General features: G+C 41.5%; 1 protein-coding gene across 3 annotated transcripts in view; it reads left to right on the plus strand.

Annotated features, from left to right (window-relative positions):
• The window catches only part of GLS (glutaminase), an 88,939-nt gene extending 70,535 nt beyond the window's left edge, over positions 1-18,404 (plus strand). For all 3 annotated transcript variants that reach the window (XM_056794130.1, XM_016433750.2, XM_056794134.1), the window contains 4 exons: positions 10,976-11,037; positions 12,349-12,425; positions 12,513-12,576; positions 15,264-18,404. In XM_056794130.1, coding sequence (XP_056650108.1) covers positions 10,976-11,037; positions 12,349-12,425; positions 12,513-12,576; positions 15,264-15,420 — 360 coding nt within the window. In that variant the 3' untranslated portion in view covers positions 15,421-18,404. The remainder of the gene's footprint in view (positions 1-10,975; positions 11,038-12,348; positions 12,426-12,512; positions 12,577-15,263) is intronic.
• The last annotated feature ends 792 nt before the right edge of the window (positions 18,405-19,196 follow it).

Below are 19,196 nucleotides of genomic sequence, written 5' to 3' on the forward strand. Positions count from 1 at the left end.
CTCATCAGAGCCTGCTACAGTTCAGTACCTTGCCTTGACAGCACCATGAAGCATCAGAGGAGGGTGAACACTTGCTCAATGCCTATGCACAGACCATAAAGACAATTTTGTTAAGTTTAATTGCCCTGTGCCCAACTTACTCTCTTCTCCCCAGTGAAAACTATTTATTTCATTTAAATTTAAATGGAATCCAGATTTTATGTTTGTAGATATTCAATTTAACAGATAAAACTAGATTTTTTGTGTGTAAAATTTAGTAAACTAGATTTGTGCTTTACCTTGCGTGGTTGGGGGGGGCATCCTTGGGTATCCAATAACCTGTTGAAAAACTTCCTTTAACTTGGCCAGGCTAGTCTGAAAGCAGACTTGCTCTGAAAAGATTTTATAGTTTGATTTAGGCCCATAATTTTTGAAAACCCAAGGCCACTTGCACACCACACTGGGGAATCCTAGTACTGTGATTGAGGAAAAAACACTTAAAAATAGGATAATGATTTTCCCCCCCTACTTCCAGGTCCCCTCCTCCATCCCCTTTTGCTGGGTGAGGTTTATAGTTAAAACTATAAGTCATGATTTCTTATACCTTCCCACAGAACTAAGAAGGACATTTCCAAGCTTTTAATACCATCTTGCAATTTGACTTTCTCACTAGAGGGGACCAAGAGACATCATTGACTGTGCAAAAGTGGTTCAAAATATTAGGGCTTACAATAACATTGCTCATCTCATGTGCTTTGAAAAATGTAAAATCTCCAGTTATTTTTTTAAAATTGCAAACACTGATGCATAACCCTGTACAGCAATGAAAATAGGGAAAAGTGAATATGCTTTACAAAAGGGATAGATGTACTCAGTAGAGAAGAAAGTATCAGAATTAGAGCTGTGACAGAATATGAGATTTTATAATCAGTATTTGGAACTTGTTAGGAAGTGTGTCCTAATAAATAAAAGCCCTGAAATAGTTTAGATTTTATAACCATAATTCTGCAAGTACATATACCCAGATACTTTTCCATTGATTTATCTCCAGCAGTCTCAGAAAGATTTGTAATCCCTAGTTTTAAGAATTGACATCTAACTTTCTCTTGGATCATTAGGAAATTCCATTTGGTTTCTTACATACATGTCATTTTGTTTAATGTCATTCATAGTGGTGGGGATAAGATTATGAGATGGGACAGAAAGATGGTGAATGAGGGATAGCTGTATATGCTGAACCCACCTCTAAACATCTGCTACCTGGAAAATGTTTTCTATTGACTTTTTTAAGTTTTGCATTTGAAGATCTACCTCCTGCCCCTTTTTGATCTACAAATTTGATGGAGCAGTTTATGAGACCCATTGCTAAATAAAGATATAAATAGTTAACTTTTGTAATCAGTAATAAAGGGAGGGATCCTTCTGAATGGTGCAGATTCCTTTTAGAACAGTTGGGAATCTGGTAGCATAATATGAGCCACTAAGAGATAAGAAATGTTTACCTCTGCTGATGTTTCAACAGCTATATTTGCACTTAATGACAGGAACTCAGAATGTGACTATACTTTTAGAGCTCTAAAGGCAAATAAAAAGGAATAAAAGCTTATTTGCTTCCAACTTTCCATCTGTTCTTTGGTACATGTATGTATCAACACCAACCATTTGATTTTTCTTGCTTTTTTGATCTTAAAAACATGCATCCATATCCACCATTACCACCATTGCTCCCCCCAAAAAGCTTTGATAACCTCAATTCAAAAAGAAAAGTTATTTCTATTCCACTAAGATTTCTTAGATAAGTAAATGGTACTTAACTTCCCCCATTGTACACATTTCATATTGATACTATGAAGCTTTAAGAGTTTCAGTTTCTGTTACTGGAAAATACCTGGGCCCAGGTATATCCACTTATAAAAGTTTATTGGAATTAGTGCTGGATAAAAATTAGGAATTATTCTAGTTCAACCGTTTTAATTGAGATTTGAGGAAACATAAGCAGAGGGTCACTTAGCTAAAAAGTGTTCAAGAATTGGGGTGCTGTCCTTACACATGACACTGATTGTGGTTTGAATTCTGGCCCTAATTTACTATGATCATGAATGGTCATTCAGATTCTATTTAATGGCAAGGTGAAATATTTCAGAACAACTGTTAGCAACTTGAAGTACTTTAAAATTGAATACTTAAAAAAATTTAAGTACCTTAATGTGTGATAGAGACTTTCAACAAATACCAGGTTTTTATATCAGGAGTTTCTGTTTCAGGCCATATTTTCTGAAGTAAACAAGCATCTTTTTTTTTTTAAACTCTTACCTTCCATCTTGGAGTCAATACTGTGTATTGGCTCCAAGGCAGAAGAGTGGTAAGGGTTAGGCAATGGGGGTCAAGTGACTTGCCCAGGGTCACACAGCCAGGAAGTGTCTGAGGCCAGATTTGAACCTAGGACCTCCCATCTCTAGGCCTGGCTCTCAATCCACTGAGCTACCCAGCTGCCCCCAAACAAGCATCTTCTGACCTAAGTACATTAGTTAAAATTGTACAGTTTGATGGATTGTAAAATTCTCCCTCTAGGAAAAATGCAGTTTAAGAATTTGCCTCTGTTAATTTCGGAATCTGGTCATAAAATCATAGAATTGTTATTCTCATAAATGGTTATATTTAGTCAAGTGGCCTGGTTGTTGGAGGATTCCATTTTATACCTTTATAGGGTATGTTTATCCAGGCTCAGGCCAACTTCCTATCCTCTAAGCCTTAATGAATCCCTCTCATAATAGTTGCTGACCTGCATTTGTAGAGAATGTTCTCATTTATGAGTTCCCTATTCTGATCAAACCTAGTCCCCCCGTATTGTAGAAGATATGCCGCGGTGTCTAGGCATCTCAGAAACTTGCAGTAATAAACTCAACTGCTGTGATTTGATTTTTTTAAATGTAGATATTACTAGCTGTTAATTAGTAAATGAAAGGAATTTTAAAATACTTTTGGGGTTATATAAATTTCCTAATAATATACTGGCATGCATGCCATTTTCTGATCGTACTAAGTGTTTTTTTGCATGATAAAACCCTGTAAGGCTGATAGTGGAAATATATTTATTTTTTGGTGCAGGCCTATAATTTTAGCATAAGGTACTCCCTGTGCAGAAACTTATTAATCTTAGTTGTCTGGGTCACTGAAAGGTTAAGTGAAACCATGATCGAACAGATAGGACAAAGGCTAGGCCTGAAGCTTCTAGGACTGACCCCTTTACCACAATGTCCAGTTGTCTCTCATCTCCATCTTGTAGGAGAAAATCAACTTGACTCAGACTAACTTGTTCCAGGACTTAGAGCTCGTAAATGGAAGGGTGGAAACCATAGTTGTCTGAATTTGAGTCGCCAGTACTTTTTATATATCACACGGCGTTAAATGAATGACAATGAAGTGCCCATCATTTGGAAGTATTCACAAAGTACAATTTCCCTTCAGTTTTATCAACCCTTTAAATAATGGAGGGAAGGGAAGTTGTTGAATGGCCTTTAAACAAAAACCTGCATGGTATTCTGCAGAATATGCTACCGATCTGAAAACCTTTCATTTGTATTGAAGACATCTGATTTTCATGTGACTCGAACACATTTGTCTCAGAATAGTGATGATTTCTTTACAGAAAGGTAGAGAGTCTATTCTGAGGCCACAGATTCCACAGTAACCCTGAAACGAGAGCAGAGTTTATATAAAAACCGAAACTGGAGGGGCCGGAAGAGGGCATTTCAGTTAACTACCTTTTTGGTTAGTCACTTCCTTTCTTGAAGGCCCTATTTTCCCAGAGTCCAAAAGCCTGAATTTGCCATTGTGCGGGACCTGGGAACTAAAGATGAAGAGTAATGTTTTTTGAGTTGGACTATTGGGAGGAGTGTGGGATTAGAGCCAATGTAACCACATTGCTGCTATTATTGTTATTATTTTAGGCTTGCCATAAATGCCTATAGAGACTGAAGCTCAATTAATGTTTAATCCCTTGGTTTCCTTTTATCCTTTGGATAAAGCTTTGAGGCTATTAAAAGAGGTCTACTGCAGGACTGGGGGATCAAGAAACCTGGGTTCTGTTCCCAGCCGTACCACTAATTCCCCTCTGACCTGACCTTGAGCAGGCTGGTAATCTCAGTGATGATAATAAATAAAATACCTATAAAAGCAACGGCCTTTCCTACTGAGCAGATAGTAACTAAAGCTATTTTAAATTTTAATTAAAAAAACAAACAAACTTGTAGCCCTACAAAGAGTAGTATTATTTAGGTATAGATTAGAAAAATGAAAAGACTGATTGCTTTTAGCTGCACAGGAATGGCAGTGGGGGGGCCACAAAAAGACTTTTAAACGGAACCCACTTTTTATAAAAACACTACATGCAGGAAATATTATAAAGCTAGCAGTGATAAGGAAGTGATGCCGTGTTTATGAAATGGAAACTTCAGTTTCCAGCCCCACCCAGTGTTTATGGAAGAAAGGGCCTGGGGGAGGGAGGGTTGAGATGGACAAAGTTTGGAAAAGTGTTCAGTGAACTTGTGACCTGGAACATTTTTGTTCTACTGTTGTGACCCTGTACAAATAAAGCCCTGATAAAGTGTGCTGGTTCTGACAAGCTCTGCTAAAGGGACTTGATAGGGAAGATCTGGTCTAGCTGTTGCGGTCACTCTCGCTGTAATAACCCTTCACGCATGAGGCTTATGGACTTGGGGTGTCTGTCTGTAGCAATAGGGTTTGTCCCAGGCACTTAGAGAGTGTACAGTTTGGTGGTGGTGGCGTGCTTTGCTTCTTATTCCCCTCTCAATCACAAACTTTCGGGCTCGTAGTCTTTGCATTTGGAGGAGACAGCTGCTTGCAAGAGAGTTTGTGTTCCAGGGTACTGAGGAATGTTTCATTCCAAGTGATTCATCAGTTCCAGGCTCCAGGCACTGCCATTAACTCGTTCTCTACAGGACCTTTGCATGTGGGGCATTTTGAAACCACTAAATATCGGTAAAGGCTCCTCCAGTAATTGATGTATAAAGGAGAAACAAGGCTGGCCTCCGATCAGCCAATCCTATCCATGCATTCAGTGGTCCTGGAGACTGGTTGATGATGGATGCACAGTTCCAAGCTTCCTTCTACCCCCTTTATGTCCTCCATGGCATCTTTTCCAGAGAATGAGTCAGTTTAATTACAAACAGGTATTTGGACTAAATTAATTACAAATGTGAATGGACCAAAAACATGGAAAAGTGCTTCGTTCCCTGTATAACATGTCCCAGTGTCAGTGGGATATAACTCTTTAAAATGACCAGAAAAGCCCTCCCTGGCTCCCCCATCACTTCAGAGCTCTTAAAGCTGGGATACCATCATTCCTTTTCAATGACAAGTCAACTTCCTCAGCTTATCCCATATTTGCAGGTACATTTTGGAGTGCAGGAGTTTCTTAGAGAATTGGGTTTGCAGTGGATTTTTTTTTAATCCACTCCCCACCCTTTTTATGAGAGAAATCCCAAGGGATAACCTTGGTCACACTGCCTCCTAGTGTTCTTCCATTTCTGTCCTGGGGACAGGGCACTCTAGGATGCATTTTCCATCAATCTTTTATTTTCTGACATGGGCGTTGTCATTCCATCTTGTACAGACAGTCATTCAGGAAGAAGAATGAGAATCTGTTTTGTACCATCTTTATTCATCTTGGAGGTTTTTTTAGTTGGAGAAGAAATTAAACTTAAACTGTGTGTATATATATTTGCACATATACATGAATAATCTACATATTTCCATATATGTTTATAAAATTGCTCATAAATTCAATTAAAAAGAAAAGGTTGCATTGACATCTATTGCATTCATACTGTCTACTTATATACATAAGCTAATTAGTGCTTAAGAGCCTGTTAATACCCTCTGTGAGGAATATGATTTAGAATCCATCACAGTCCCTTCCTGGGGGACTTCTGTGGATCTAACCTATAATTTAAAAATGGAAACATTTTTCTGATAATATTATTATGGGACTTCACAATAAATGGATTAATAGGCAGGTACTTAGGTGCTGTGGCAGAAGGCACCTTACAGTCATATCTGACTGATGTGGAGGAGAGGAACCAAATCCAAAGTGATACCAAGTCCCCTGGAAGATTTTTTCAAAGGCATGCATCAGAAATGAGTGAGGCTGACAAAGCATTAGACTTATTTTCATGCTTATGGAGGAATACTATTGAATTAATGTTAATTATATACTAATTCCAGATCCTTCCTTTGGTGTTTGAATTCTTTGTCCTAGGGGTCATCCCGCGAGTCTGAAATGTGCTTTTCCCACAGCCCCATCTTGCAGATTAGATTCCCTTTTCATTGGGTCCAACTCTTCATGGCCCTCCTGGACCATAATGTCCCTGGGGTTTTCTTGGCAAAGATACTAGAGTGGTTTGCCATTTCCTTCTGCCTAGGGTCGCACAGCTAGGGTCGGAGGGCAGATTCAAACTCGGTTTTTCCTGACTTCAGGCCTAGTGCTCTATCCACTGAGCAACCTAGCCGCCTGCATCCAAGCCTAACAGAAGACTTGGCACTGTCATGTAGCCTTCCTTTTCCAGGTATTAATGATTCATTTCCCTCCCCCTCCTGGAGCCAACAAGCAATTCCACTGGGTTATACCTAGTTCCATATTCATTTTTATAATAATCTTTTAAAAACCCAGCTATTAAAGAGGTATCGGTTAGAAGCAAGCCTGCAAAGCAAGGAAGCTGTGGCAGTGGGCCCCTGGGCAAATCCTTTCTCTGTGTGCCAGGCAGTAGACAGAGATTGTAGAGAAGATGCAGACGTTCCATTATTAGAATGAGTTCCTTCACCTGGGTATTTTCTAGGGGAAAGGATGGTCTGGTATCCCTTATGGAATTTACTTTGTCAATCTGCAAGCATTCACAGAGTTAGTCAGCATTAATTAGCGTAACAAGAGCTTCCTGTGGGCAGGTCCCTGCTGTGCCCTGGCGTGGGGGGTAAAAAGAAAGGTCAAAGGAGCCCCGGCCTTGAGAGACTTCCATTCCTTTGACTTTGTGCAGCATCATCTCCCTTAAAAATCCTTGAGGCCCTACCCTTAGAATGGGAGCTGCGGCAGGGAGCATCGGAGCCAGGCTCCGGGCTCCTTACCCCTTTCTCACACTGGGCCTTCCGGTCCACAGGAGGCGACGAGGACGGCTTTATTGGATTGCAGTGGCTTGTCCGCCCTTAAGCAGATGGTATTGCTCAGTAGTGTGGTCAAAGGCGACAGCATAGCTGGCCAGAGAGCGTAGGTTCACAAAAATAAATGCGCTTTTAGAAGTGCAGGAGATGGGCAGAATTTGGTGGTTGCAGGAGAGATTGTCTAATCACAGATCCTTCCATGGTGAGGTTGTAGGGAATCGACTGGTCCAGCCTACCTCGCTCCTTGTTAGCTGTGGAGATGACGGTCCAGAGGTTTTTGAGCCAGAAGAATAGCATGAATCACTGGGGAAAAAGCCCAAAGATGATGTGTTTCCTGTGTTCTAGGCACGGTGCCTATAAACCCTAAGAACACAGATACAAAAGTGAAAACAGTCCTGTGCTTCTTAGAGGGGGACAGCACCTGTGGCAGAAATGGTGGCCAGGGAAAGATGCTTTTGGAAACTTTTCTAGGCATGGGTGGACTAGAACAATGGGCTAATGCACCCCTTCCAGGAGCAAAAGCAGAGCAGAGGAGCTAGGATGGGGTGACGGGCACACGGACAAGCAGGGAATGAGGATGCGCGCTTCACAGCCGGCCATGGTGTACAGCGTACCGGAAGGATGGGAGAGGAGGGGATGGGAATCTGAGGGCTCAAATGAGAGTGGCACCGGGCGCAGGAAGGGACAGCGGAGCTACAAGAGGCAGGATGGAGGAATTAATGGGATGTGGAGATCAGTAATGAGGAAGAAGGGAAATGGGAATAATGAACTGCAGCTTGATTGCCTGGAAAGGGTACGGCGGCCTGTGTGATGAGATGGTACATGCACAGCACAGACAGTCCTAGAGGAGCACAGAGGCTTGTGGCCTCCATCCCATCCGGCGGGGCTTGTAGTCTCCACACTTTGTTATCCTGTGCAATTCTAACTCATTTTTTACTCTTTAAAAACTGGAAAGGTAATCAGCAGGGTATGAAGCTGGAGAAATAGGAGAAAAGATAATAGGCTACAAGATGTGGGTGTCCTTAGGTCCTTGGGCTCCTTGGATGGTATAGTTTCTGGATGGTGGCTTTAGGGAAGCCTGGCTGTAAAGGGTTAAAGCACAATTGGCTTCTGATTTGAGAAAATCAATAATGAATGAAAATATTAGAAGTAATAGGATCATGAAGAGTTTTTGGTTTGCTTAATTTTTTCCTTCAAAATAAAGAAGATAGGAGGTAGCTCGGTGGATTAAAATCTAGTCCTACATGAATGCACTGCTGGTGGACTTGTGAATTGATCCAACCAATCTGGAGGGCAATTTGGAACTATGCCCAAAAGGGCGCTGAACGACTGTCTGCCCTTTGATCCAGCCATAGCACTGCTGGGTTTGTACTCCAAAGAGATAATAAAGAAAAAGACTTGTACAAGAATATTCATAGCTGCACTCTTTGTGGTGGCCAAAAATTGGAAAATGAGGGGATGCTCTTTGATTGGGGAATGGCTGAGCAAATTGTGGTATATGTTGGTGATGGAATACTATTGTGCTAAAAGGAATAATAAAGTGGAGGAATTCCATGGAGCCTGGAATGACCTCCAGGAAGTAATGCAGAGCGAGAGGAGCAGAACCAGGAGAACATTGTACACAGAGACTGATACACTGTGGTACAATAGAATGCAATGCAATGAGCTAGGACAATTCGGAGGGATTTATGAGAAAGAACACTATCCACATTCAGAGAAAGAACTGTGGGAGCAGAAACACAGAAGAAAAACAACTACTTGATCACATGGGTCGATGGGGATATTTTTGGGGATGTAGACTTAAGAGATCATCCTAGTGTAAATATCAATAATATGGAAATAGGTCTGGATCAATGACACATGTAAAACCTAGTAGAATTGTGCATTGGCTACAAGAGGGGTGGGAGGAGGTGAGGGAAAGAACATGAATTGTGTAACTATGGAAAATTCTAAATTAATTCATTGAATAAATTTTTTCAAATTAAAAAAAGAAATCTAGTCCTAAAGGTCCTGAGTTCATATGTAGCCTCAGACACTTCCTAGCTATGTCTGGCCAAGTCACTTGACCCCCATTGCCTAGCCCTTACTGCTCTTCTGCTTTGGAACCAATACACAGTATTGATTCTACGATGGAAGGCAAGGGCTTCTACTTAATCATAATAATAATCATGGATATTGACTGCATACGTATAACCCATATCAAATTGTTTGCCTCCTCAATGAGAAGGTGGGAAGGGTGGGAGAGAATTTGGAGCTCAAAATTTTGGAAGATAAATATTGAAAATTATTTTATGTGGAATTGGGAAAAATGTGGAAAAGGAAAAAAGGGGGGGGGTATGCCTATGTGAAAGCAGAAGCGAAGGAGTTGTTGGAGAATTGGATATGCTTGAGGAAGAGAATCACTGAGTTAACGATATCAGGAGAAGCCTCCTCCAAGATAGAAGAAAAGGAGAGAGAGAGACACTTGTACTGGAGGAGGGAAAGCTAATATTGTTTTAGGCTCATCAGAGGCAAAGGTGGGCTAAGTCATCCATCAAAGTCCTGGGTTCAAATCCTCAAGCTTCACTTTCTGTGTGACCCTGAACGAGTGACGGGTCCTTCTGGGGCCTTCCTTTCTTTATATATAAGGCCATGGGGCTGGACCATTCCCTAAAGGGCTCCTTTCACACTCTCTCCATTTCAGCCAACCTTCTTACTTTGGGGTTCCTGTACAATGGGTTCCTCTCCCATTTAGGTACCTTTGCATCAGCAATCCCTTGTGTGTGAAAGGCTCTCCCTCTCTCTGAATCCCTCGTTTCCTTGGATGCTGCCTTCTACCCTAGGCCTTTCCTGATCATCCACACCCCTTCCTCAGCCGTTTGTGGCTGGTGTGGGCTTGGGTGGCCTCAGAATGTGGCCTGAAAAGTCAGCCATTGAGGAGGAGATGGAACCCGAGGTCGGAGGGATCATCGGCGTGGATGTTAGTCTCCGAGGAGAACGAGTTGCTAACATTTTTACTCCACCAGCACTCTGTATAGCTGCCAAGCAAGGGGCCCCCATCTGGACTAAATCAGTAACCTCCAGGCATGCCTTGTCCTTGATTTGGAGCAGGAGTGATGGCGGAGGGAGGCCCCCCTCCACTTTGCCCCTGATCATTTCCAGCCAGACACGGCCCATTCATCAGGGCTCTGATGCCTGGCACTCGGGAAGCGCTTCGGCAAAGAGCCTCCCTTAGCCGAGCCCCAGACACGGCTGCCGTGTTGGGGGGGGGATAATTAAAGGGGAATACGTCTCTCCTTTTTTGGGTTACGATTCCCCAAAAAGCTAAGTGGATCTCACAAAGATGGCGATTCCTGGCAGGGCACTGGGCCGAACGGTACTTCTGCGGTGTGTATACGGCCTCCATCTTTAACCATACGGGGGTGAGCCATTTTCTGAACTGTGAAGTATTTAAGGGATACCGTGCCATACACAAAGTACCCCAAACTACATTTTCTTGCTCTTTTCATCCTACTGCATTTTTATAGCATAAGGATTTCCATGATTTAAAAAAGAATTCTTATGGATTGTTGCCAATGCTTGTTGACATAAACCCTCTATTTCCCCTCTTTTCTTTTCTTGTGGTTAATTGCCCTTTCTTATGCTTTAAAGAGGAAAAGTTGGTATGAAGCAGGCCTGTATTCTGGACAGGATATCGGGCATGGGGCAAACAAGTCAGTTTTCTTCATTTTAGTTTGGTATGACTGCTATGTATTTTAAATATGTATAATAATTCATAGACAGTAGCCCTGCGCTCCACATTTTTTTTCCTTTAGCTGACTCCTGACATTTATCTTCATTCCAGGTGAAGTCAGTGATAAATCTCTTGTTTGCTGCATATACTGGAGATGTGTCAGCCCTTCGAAGGTCAGTTAAAATGGTGGGAGAGGCTGGTTAGAGAAAGACTGGTTGACACACGTACACGGCTTATTTCTTAATACATGACCATTTTAAGGATGACCAGAAGCCACTGCTGAATTTCTCAACTCGGATAGAAAGGCCCCAGAAAATTTCAAAGGGGACAAGGTTTCTGTTAAGCATATTCTCCCAATGTCCCATTCAAGACTCCTGCCCTTAGATGACACCCACTTGTACTCTTGGCCTTTTCTCATCTCTTTTGACCCATAAAGACTCATGTAGCTTATTTTTCCCCTGTGGGAACCCGATCTTTATGAGGTTAACCTCATCAACTACATCTATGGGTGCTGATGTACTAACTATGGGGGACCCCTTCCTCATTTCCCCACCCAAGGCATGTTTTAACAGTTACTTTTTGGAGACAGATCTGTCTCTCAGGATCCTTGATGTCTAATAAGCAGTGACTCTAATTAAACAGTGGAAGAGAAATAGGCAAAGTGTTTTTAGACAAGTAAGAGCCTTTTGGAGCCTCTAAAATGCTGTGTGGGCAGCTGACCATTCCAGCTTTGTGTTGCCTTGAAAAGCCTCTCATTGAGAGAGATTTAGAGCTGGAAGGGAACTTTTATGGTCTTCTAGCTTAATGCACTTAGGTGAAATCACTTGTCCATGGTCATACAAGTAGTAAAATAGCAGAGTCTAGATTGGAACCCAGTTTCTTTGGACTCCAAATCCAGTGGTTTTATTGCTCATTTCTGAAATGCAAAGGGTCCTAGTCTTCAATTTCTACTGATGTTTTTGAAATCTCTGACTCTCCTGTGTAGACTACAGATTTTAAAATGTAGAGTAAAGCAGGGTTTTGTTTTGTTTTGTTTTTTGTTTGTTTGTTTTTTGTGAACATGGGGGACTTTTTGGTGTTGGTTTCTTGTCCTCCAGAGACTTGAAGGTGCCTGTTGTGCTTCCATTCTTCAGATCTCTGAGTATTTATCATAATGAAGTGTAATTGTCTTGTGAGGTGCTCAGTGTTTATACCCCTATGCCAGTCGAGCAAGCTAACACAGAGAGAAGCAAGGTAATTCCCCCAATATGCATGTGAACTAGTTGTCCAGTATCTTGGTTTCCACGAACCTTGTTATACAAGGTGTCTACCCGATTTAGCCAACCAATAGAATTAAAGAGAAAAGTTTGGCTGAAAGGTTTTTAAGGTGATTTATAGGCAGGGCAACAAGCTCTTGATGTACTAGACTGCATTTGTAAATGTCACAAGTGAATTCATTTTAGAGTGTCTATATTTAATGAGTGATTCTGCTTGTGAATTTTCAGATTTGCTTTGTCGGGGATGGATATGGAGCAGCGGGACTACGATTCTCGAACTGCATTGCATGTTGCAGCTGCAGAAGGTAACAACCCCATCCTGCAGTGAATTCCACTCTAGATCAGTTTTCTGTTTGATACCAAGGTCTCGCTGTTTTTGTTTTGGGGCACAGGTCACGTGGAAGTGGTTAAATTTTTGTTGGAAGCCTGCAAAGTGAATCCTTTCCCCAAGGACAGGTGAGCAGTTATTTTAGCCTCTCCTCTGTACATACAGAGATTCTCACTGGCTCCTTTAATTATACTGCTGATGTTTCATTGTCCCTTGTTAGGTGGTGCTGCTTTTTAAATGAATACTCATTACCTGCAACCATGACATATTTTCCAGCTGGTCTCATAGTCGACAAGCTCCTTGTTTCTGATGTATGGCGCCTACTTTCAGTCTCTCTCTGCCCCCCTCCCCACTACTGCCAGTACCCCTTTTGGAGACTGTGTATCTACTAGGACTTTTCCGGCTGCTTAGCCAGGCAGTATTTAGCATCTTCTTTGTGTAGAACATTATATTGAGTGTTGTGAAAACAGAAGACTGGTTCCTTGACTTCAAGGACCTTACAACCTAATGAAGGAGAAAAGATAAACATGTGAACACGTACACAGATGAACTTAGGAGAGATGCAGTGAGCAAATACACAAGCAATTAATGGCACAGAACTATGTAAATGAGTCCTGGGGGCTCCCGGAAGCTGGATGCTGGGGGGCTGGGAAGGCCTTTATTAAGGAAGACTGGAATTTTGGATGGGATGATTCAGAGCAAGGGAAGAAAGAAGGCTAAAGTTTTAGGCAAGAGAAATGGCTTACGTGGAAAAGAGGCAAGAATGAACACAGACTTTGTTTGACAAAATGGAGGCTGTGAGGCACTGGTAATAAATAAGAGAGAGCAGCCTCCAGTGGTGAAGTGTTTTTCCAAAGGCTTCATGGCTCGTTAGTCCCAAAACGGACTCTCTTGTCCCTTTTGGTCAGAGTTTTCTCGGAAGGCTGCAGTGCTAGTCAGTCTGTGTAAAGCTGGGTGCTCTCAGCCATTGTATGGGTGAGCATCCCAAAGAGGGAGAACGGAACCCTGCTCTTGGAAAGAAGTACATTCATTAACAGCCACAGCTCAGGCTGGGGGCAGGGGAACCTTACTTTAGTTTGGTGCTCTCCCAAACCTTTCTCATTTTGGAAGGTTCCCTATTAGCAGAATGACCGCATCTCACCCAGTTTTCTAGTTTCTGATCCAATCGCACAAAGATGGATTTGGGGAATGTATAGATAGAACATCACTTAATACTAGTATTCAAGGTTTGTTGTTGTTCAGATATTTCGAGTCGTGCCCAACCCTTTGCAACCCCTTTTGGGGCTTTCTCGGCAAAGATTCTGGAGTGGTTTGAAATTTGTTTCTCCAGCCCATTTTACAGATGAGGAACTAGAGGCCAAGTAACTTGTTTCACTTCTAGTGTCTAAGCCTGAATTTAAATTCAGAAAGATGTCTTCCAGATTCTAGGCCTGATACGTTATCTACTGTGTCAGCTTATTCAATTTCACTTATATGATACTTTTGAGGTTTAGAAAGTACTTTCCTTACAATCTTCTTGTGAGGTAGGTGATGCTACTAGTATTATGACCATAGTATAGATGAGGAAACTGAGTCTGAAAGACTTTGATTAACTTTCCCCAAATTGCAGAGTTAATTAGTGTCAGAGATGAAATTTGAACCCAGGACTGTAGTGTTCTTTCTAACAAACCATTCTGGTGTCTATCTGTTTCTACTTATTTCTATTTTTAATATAATTTATTAAATTATATTTATATCTAGAAATAAATGGGTTTTCAAGATGTAGAAAGGGTTGGGATGGCATTCAGGAGAAATGCTCAGGTAACTTTCAAAAGTTACCAAATACTATATAAATATTAGCTACTATTTTTATCATCATCATCATCGCTATTCTTAGTCTATATTCTTCTCATTCAAGTGTCCTCACCATTTTGCACCATTCTTTCTTATGCTAATGATCTGGTTAGGAGCAAGGTTATCTTTGCTTTTAAATCTTCAACTTTTCCCTAAAAATAAACAAAAAACCAATACCTTTCAGAAAGTCTGAAGGAGAGTCACAGATCACTGAAGAGAATGGAAGGGACTCCAGCGTGTAGTGGTGGTTGGAGCATTCCCCCTCTTTGTACTGTTTCCATGTAGCCCGGTGTAGGTGTGGGTCTTTGGGTGGCACCCAAATGCACTTACAAGCTTCGATGATGGATATCAGTATATCTATAGTTTAATGTAGATATACACCCTCGATAGACACGTCGATGTGTACATACTACATAACTCCACATAGGCGTCTGTATGATGAGCCTACATAAGCTCAGCGAATCATCGCTAAACATTCCATTTAAAAAGAAATCATTGAAAGAGATGCCGTAGCTTTTCTACTAACCTTTTTAGATCGTTAAAGTCTTCATTATACCATCTCACTCATAGCAGCAATTTCTTTATAAAGTCTGCTTTTCTGAGTGACTTGGAAAGGTAAATTAATCTCAGAGTAAACATTCATTTTCAACATCGTCTTTGGATTTAAAGCCCTTGTCTGATTTTCCCTGTTAATTTCCATCTACAAAAATCGCCAAAACAGGGTTTAAGTGCACAGCACATGGTTATCCAGAGGGTAATAGAGAGAATACCAGAAAAAGTCAGAAGACGTGGTTTCACAGCCCAATTCTCGCACTTGGTGGGCAAGCCCCTCCCCTGGTGAGCTCGGTTATCCGTCTTCTAGCAGAAGGCGCGGGGGCTCGCGTACTCTCGACCTCCCTGGCTGTAACTGAGTGTTAGATGGCTTGTCCACAAAGCCCGCATTCCCTGAGCGCTCCAGTCACGGGCCTGCTGTTTGTTACAGGTGGAATAACACCCCCATGGACGAAGCCCTGCACTTTGGACACCACGACGTGTTTAAAATCCTTCAGGAATACCAAGTCCAGTACACACCTCCAGAAGATTCCAGCGACGGCAAAGAAAACCAAACAGTCCATAAGAATCTAGATGGATTGTTATAATGGGGTCTCAGGCTCGATCCTAAGAATCCAATCACTTTAGCTATTTAATTGTGGGAAACGATTATGAAGAGCGTGTGTACTTCCCTGGTAGTGATGTATATTTTACAGAGTCTGTCTGTTATCTCAGTGTTACTGGAGTTTTTTCTTCATTGTATGCAGAGGACAAATCTGAGCTCTCTGGAAAAAAAAGAAAAAAAATAGAAACAAAGCAGGATCTCCCTTCATAATGTGAGCGATATTACCTCGTGCTGTGGATAATTTGATGTAAAAAAAACAAAAAATCACCATTGCTTGCTTTACTGTGGTCTTCACAATTTCTTTCTGTGTCGTGTGCATTTGTGATGATTGTTCTTTCTGCTGAGTATGCATTTTTAAACTAAGATTTTGTTTGTACAGTTGGCCCGGATGATCAAGACTGCCTCAAAGAGCAAATGAAAGTGTTTTGGTTTTTTTTCCCAAGATATTAGATTTGAAATGCAGGAATAGTTTGGGTGTTTTTCAAACACTCTATGCACTTAAGGTTGTATGTTCCCACTGTTTCCCATGCACCCTCACCTTCCTGTGATCTTAAGAGAATTATCACTGAGGACTGTCAATAAATAGTGAAGGCTAATTTTGATTCGACTTTATCAGGGATTTTAAAGTTTGTTTGGTGACCAAAAGATCTAAGTATGAATGTAACTTTGGACCCTTCCAGAGGATTCTTTTTTCAGATCTTCCCAAGTCCAGCCTTTCTTTCTTCCTTTCTTCCTTTCTTTCTTCCTTTCTTTCTTTCTTTCTTTCTTTCTTTCTTTCTTTCTTTCTTTTTCTTTCTTTCTTTCTTTCTTTCTTTCTTTCTTTCTTTCTTTCTTTCTTTCTTTCTTTCTTTCTTTCTTTCTTTCTTTCTTTCTTTCTTTCTTTCTTTCTTTCTTTCTTTCTTCCTTTCTTCCTTTCTTCCTTTCTTCCTTTCTTTCTCCACATTTAACTGTCTGCTTCTTCTCTTGAACTTGGCAGTGGTACTTCTATACTATGCAGTTTTGATCTTTGCTACATTAGTCAGGAAGGTTCTCAACCTTGGCCTTTTGCACAGTAGCTTCAACTATGCCCGTTCTCTGTGAAAAACAAACCAGAGACAGAAGGAACCACTAAGCCAGGTCAACACCAGTGGAACTTAATGGACTTGACAACAAAACAGACTGACTCTTGCTGCTCGAAGGGCATATTTTTCTGCTTTTTTGCCTCACTTAAGTTCAGAAAGCTACCAAAGTCATTTTGACTGTGTGTGATTTGCCATAAAGTGGAATATTTATTATTTTAAACCTATCACCAAAAATCTGAATCAAGATAATTATTCATTTTGGGGGACCACTAGCAAAACACTCCAGCTTTCTTCTGATTTGCCATTGTGTGAGATATCTGGTGGTACAAGCATTTCCTAATGAAAGAAGAAAAAAACAAAACAAAAAAAAACCACCCTCATTTCATTTTAAGGCTGGCACACCCATCTACCTTCATCTTTGGAAGGTAGATAAAAAAAGGGCACCTTGGATGAGAGGATAGACTTTTGTTAGGAAATATCTGTGTACATTCACCCTAGAATATGAATGAATGAATGAATACTTAGGGTTAGATCAGGGAGAAATGAAATGAAGATTTGTGCTTTGATATTAAGTACAAAGAATAGGACGCTTCAGGGACGTGCCCTTTGAAGTTGAGTTTTGATCTGAGTAAAATCCTCAGCTACACGAACAGCAATCATTAAAAATATTAGAAAGCATTTCTCATAGTTTTATTTTCCCTTTTCTCTGCCCATTACAGCTTTCAAACTTTCCTAATGCATGTGGCTGCACTCACCCCCTTCAGACATCCTTCAGGTGCTCCCATTTTGGACTTTCAATCTTAAGCAGCCTAGTTCAGCTGTCACTCTCCCAGTCAGTTGAGTGACCAGTGGACCTCACTGCTGCTGGGCTGTTGAAGTCACAAAGCCCTCTTTCTTCTTGACACACTAGTCCTGATGCTTTCTTTACCCTTGGGTCGGTCAGGTATCACTTGTGCAGTACCATGTAGAAGCTAGCCCCTTTGTTAGGTAGGAGGAAATCTCGTCTGCTAATTTTATGAAATTTGTGCATATTAGAATGTCTTTTGGGAGTCGGGAGAAATTCACCAGTTTACATAGTAAAATAACTATAAAACTTGCTTTTCTCCAACAGCAGCGTGATTTAGATCATTGAAGCTTTCACGTAAGGGCAGCTGAGCTACTTTTTGATCAATGCTCAAATTCTGTAACTCCAGTGGAAAATCACAGCAATGTAACTGTAGGAAGCCAAGATGACCCCTGAAGCTCAGGCTTTCCTCTGGGAAACAATGCTTCGAAGTGGTGTTTGAGAACAAGAGTTAGATAGTATTTTCTTCAATGTTCTGAAGGTTTTGTAAAGCATTCATGTTCATGTTGAGCACTGCACTGATTTCTTCATGCCGTTATTTTTCTGTATCTGCACGTTATTGATTTGGCTGTAATTCACTGGCTGGCACTGACACATAGATTTGGTTTCAGTGATTTTTTTCCCTGTTAAATTGCTGCCATCTCTACACTCCAAAGACCTTTTTGTTTGTTTAGTATCCTATGTATTTTCTGTACCATAACGGTTAGATATGGTCATGCTAATTCTTTGTACCCAAAATGTACTATCTTAGTGTTCCTTATATCATCCTCGTGTGAGAAGTCTGTTCTCCTCCCTTAGAACCCTTTAGTTTCAGAGCTGGACTGTAAGTGACTATTTGATACGACCATCAGTGACTGGGACTGAGCGGCTCCATGTTTGATTTAGATTCTTTGCAGGGAATGTGCTGCGATGAATGTACCCGCTTCTAGCAGTTTTCCCATAACGGAATCTAACCTTAAAATGACTTAAGTTGTAAGTGTTCAGAAATCGGGATATATTTATTTTACATGAAATCAAATAGTGTTGCTTTTTCAGTATAATAAACAGGTATACCAAAAAAAATGGTGTGGGATCATTTTTCCCCCCTCAGAGCAGCCACATTGTGCCTTGTGTTCCTTCATAGCACAGACACTAGTTTGTCTGAAACCATCCGTTCTAAGACTTTCCGGGGAGGCCAGGGCACGGAGGCGAGATTGTGGCGGGGAGGTGGTAAATGATCTATGCTCCTCCTTGCTAGAAACGCTGGTGAGGAAGGGGAGCTGTGGACGTGGTTCTTGCCACAACCCACCCAACACAAGACTTTGAATGACCTGATTGGAGCACCCTGATACTGGATTGGAACTCAGAAGCCTGAGTTCTGCCATTTTCTACGTGCGTCCATCCCCTTAGGCAAATAAGCCCTCCCTGGGCCTCTGCCTGCTCATCTACAAAGTGGGCAGAACAGCTGTTTCCCGGCTTTTCCCATCAAAGAAGGCCTCTGCATACACAAAACGATGTGTGCTTTGAAGCATTATATCAGCATCAGCTACTGTAACCGTGTGGAAAGGATGGTCATTCCCAGATTCAACTAGGCGTGTCATAGAATTCGTTTCACTTGAGAGGATTTGGGGAGTCAGCGCATTTCAATATTGAGGCTGGTTTTCATTCCCTGAGCACCTGCCAGATACTGTAGGGAGAAAAAGCCAGCAGTGCCCTAGGCGGCGGGGACACTAGCTAGAAAGCAAACACTGACTGCGGTGCATAATGGATCAGCTGGACAGAGACAGAGACGGAGAGTGCTCATGCGCGCATGCCTGGGGCTGGGAGTGGGGGGCCAAATGGTTGTGGTGCATGGGCATAAACTGGGATTTGGGG

The sequence above is a fragment of the Monodelphis domestica genome, chromosome 4, assembly GCF_027887165.1.
Source record: "Monodelphis domestica isolate mMonDom1 chromosome 4, mMonDom1.pri, whole genome shotgun sequence".
In the NCBI taxonomy this organism is placed as follows: Eukaryota; Metazoa; Chordata; class Mammalia; order Didelphimorphia; family Didelphidae; genus Monodelphis; species Monodelphis domestica.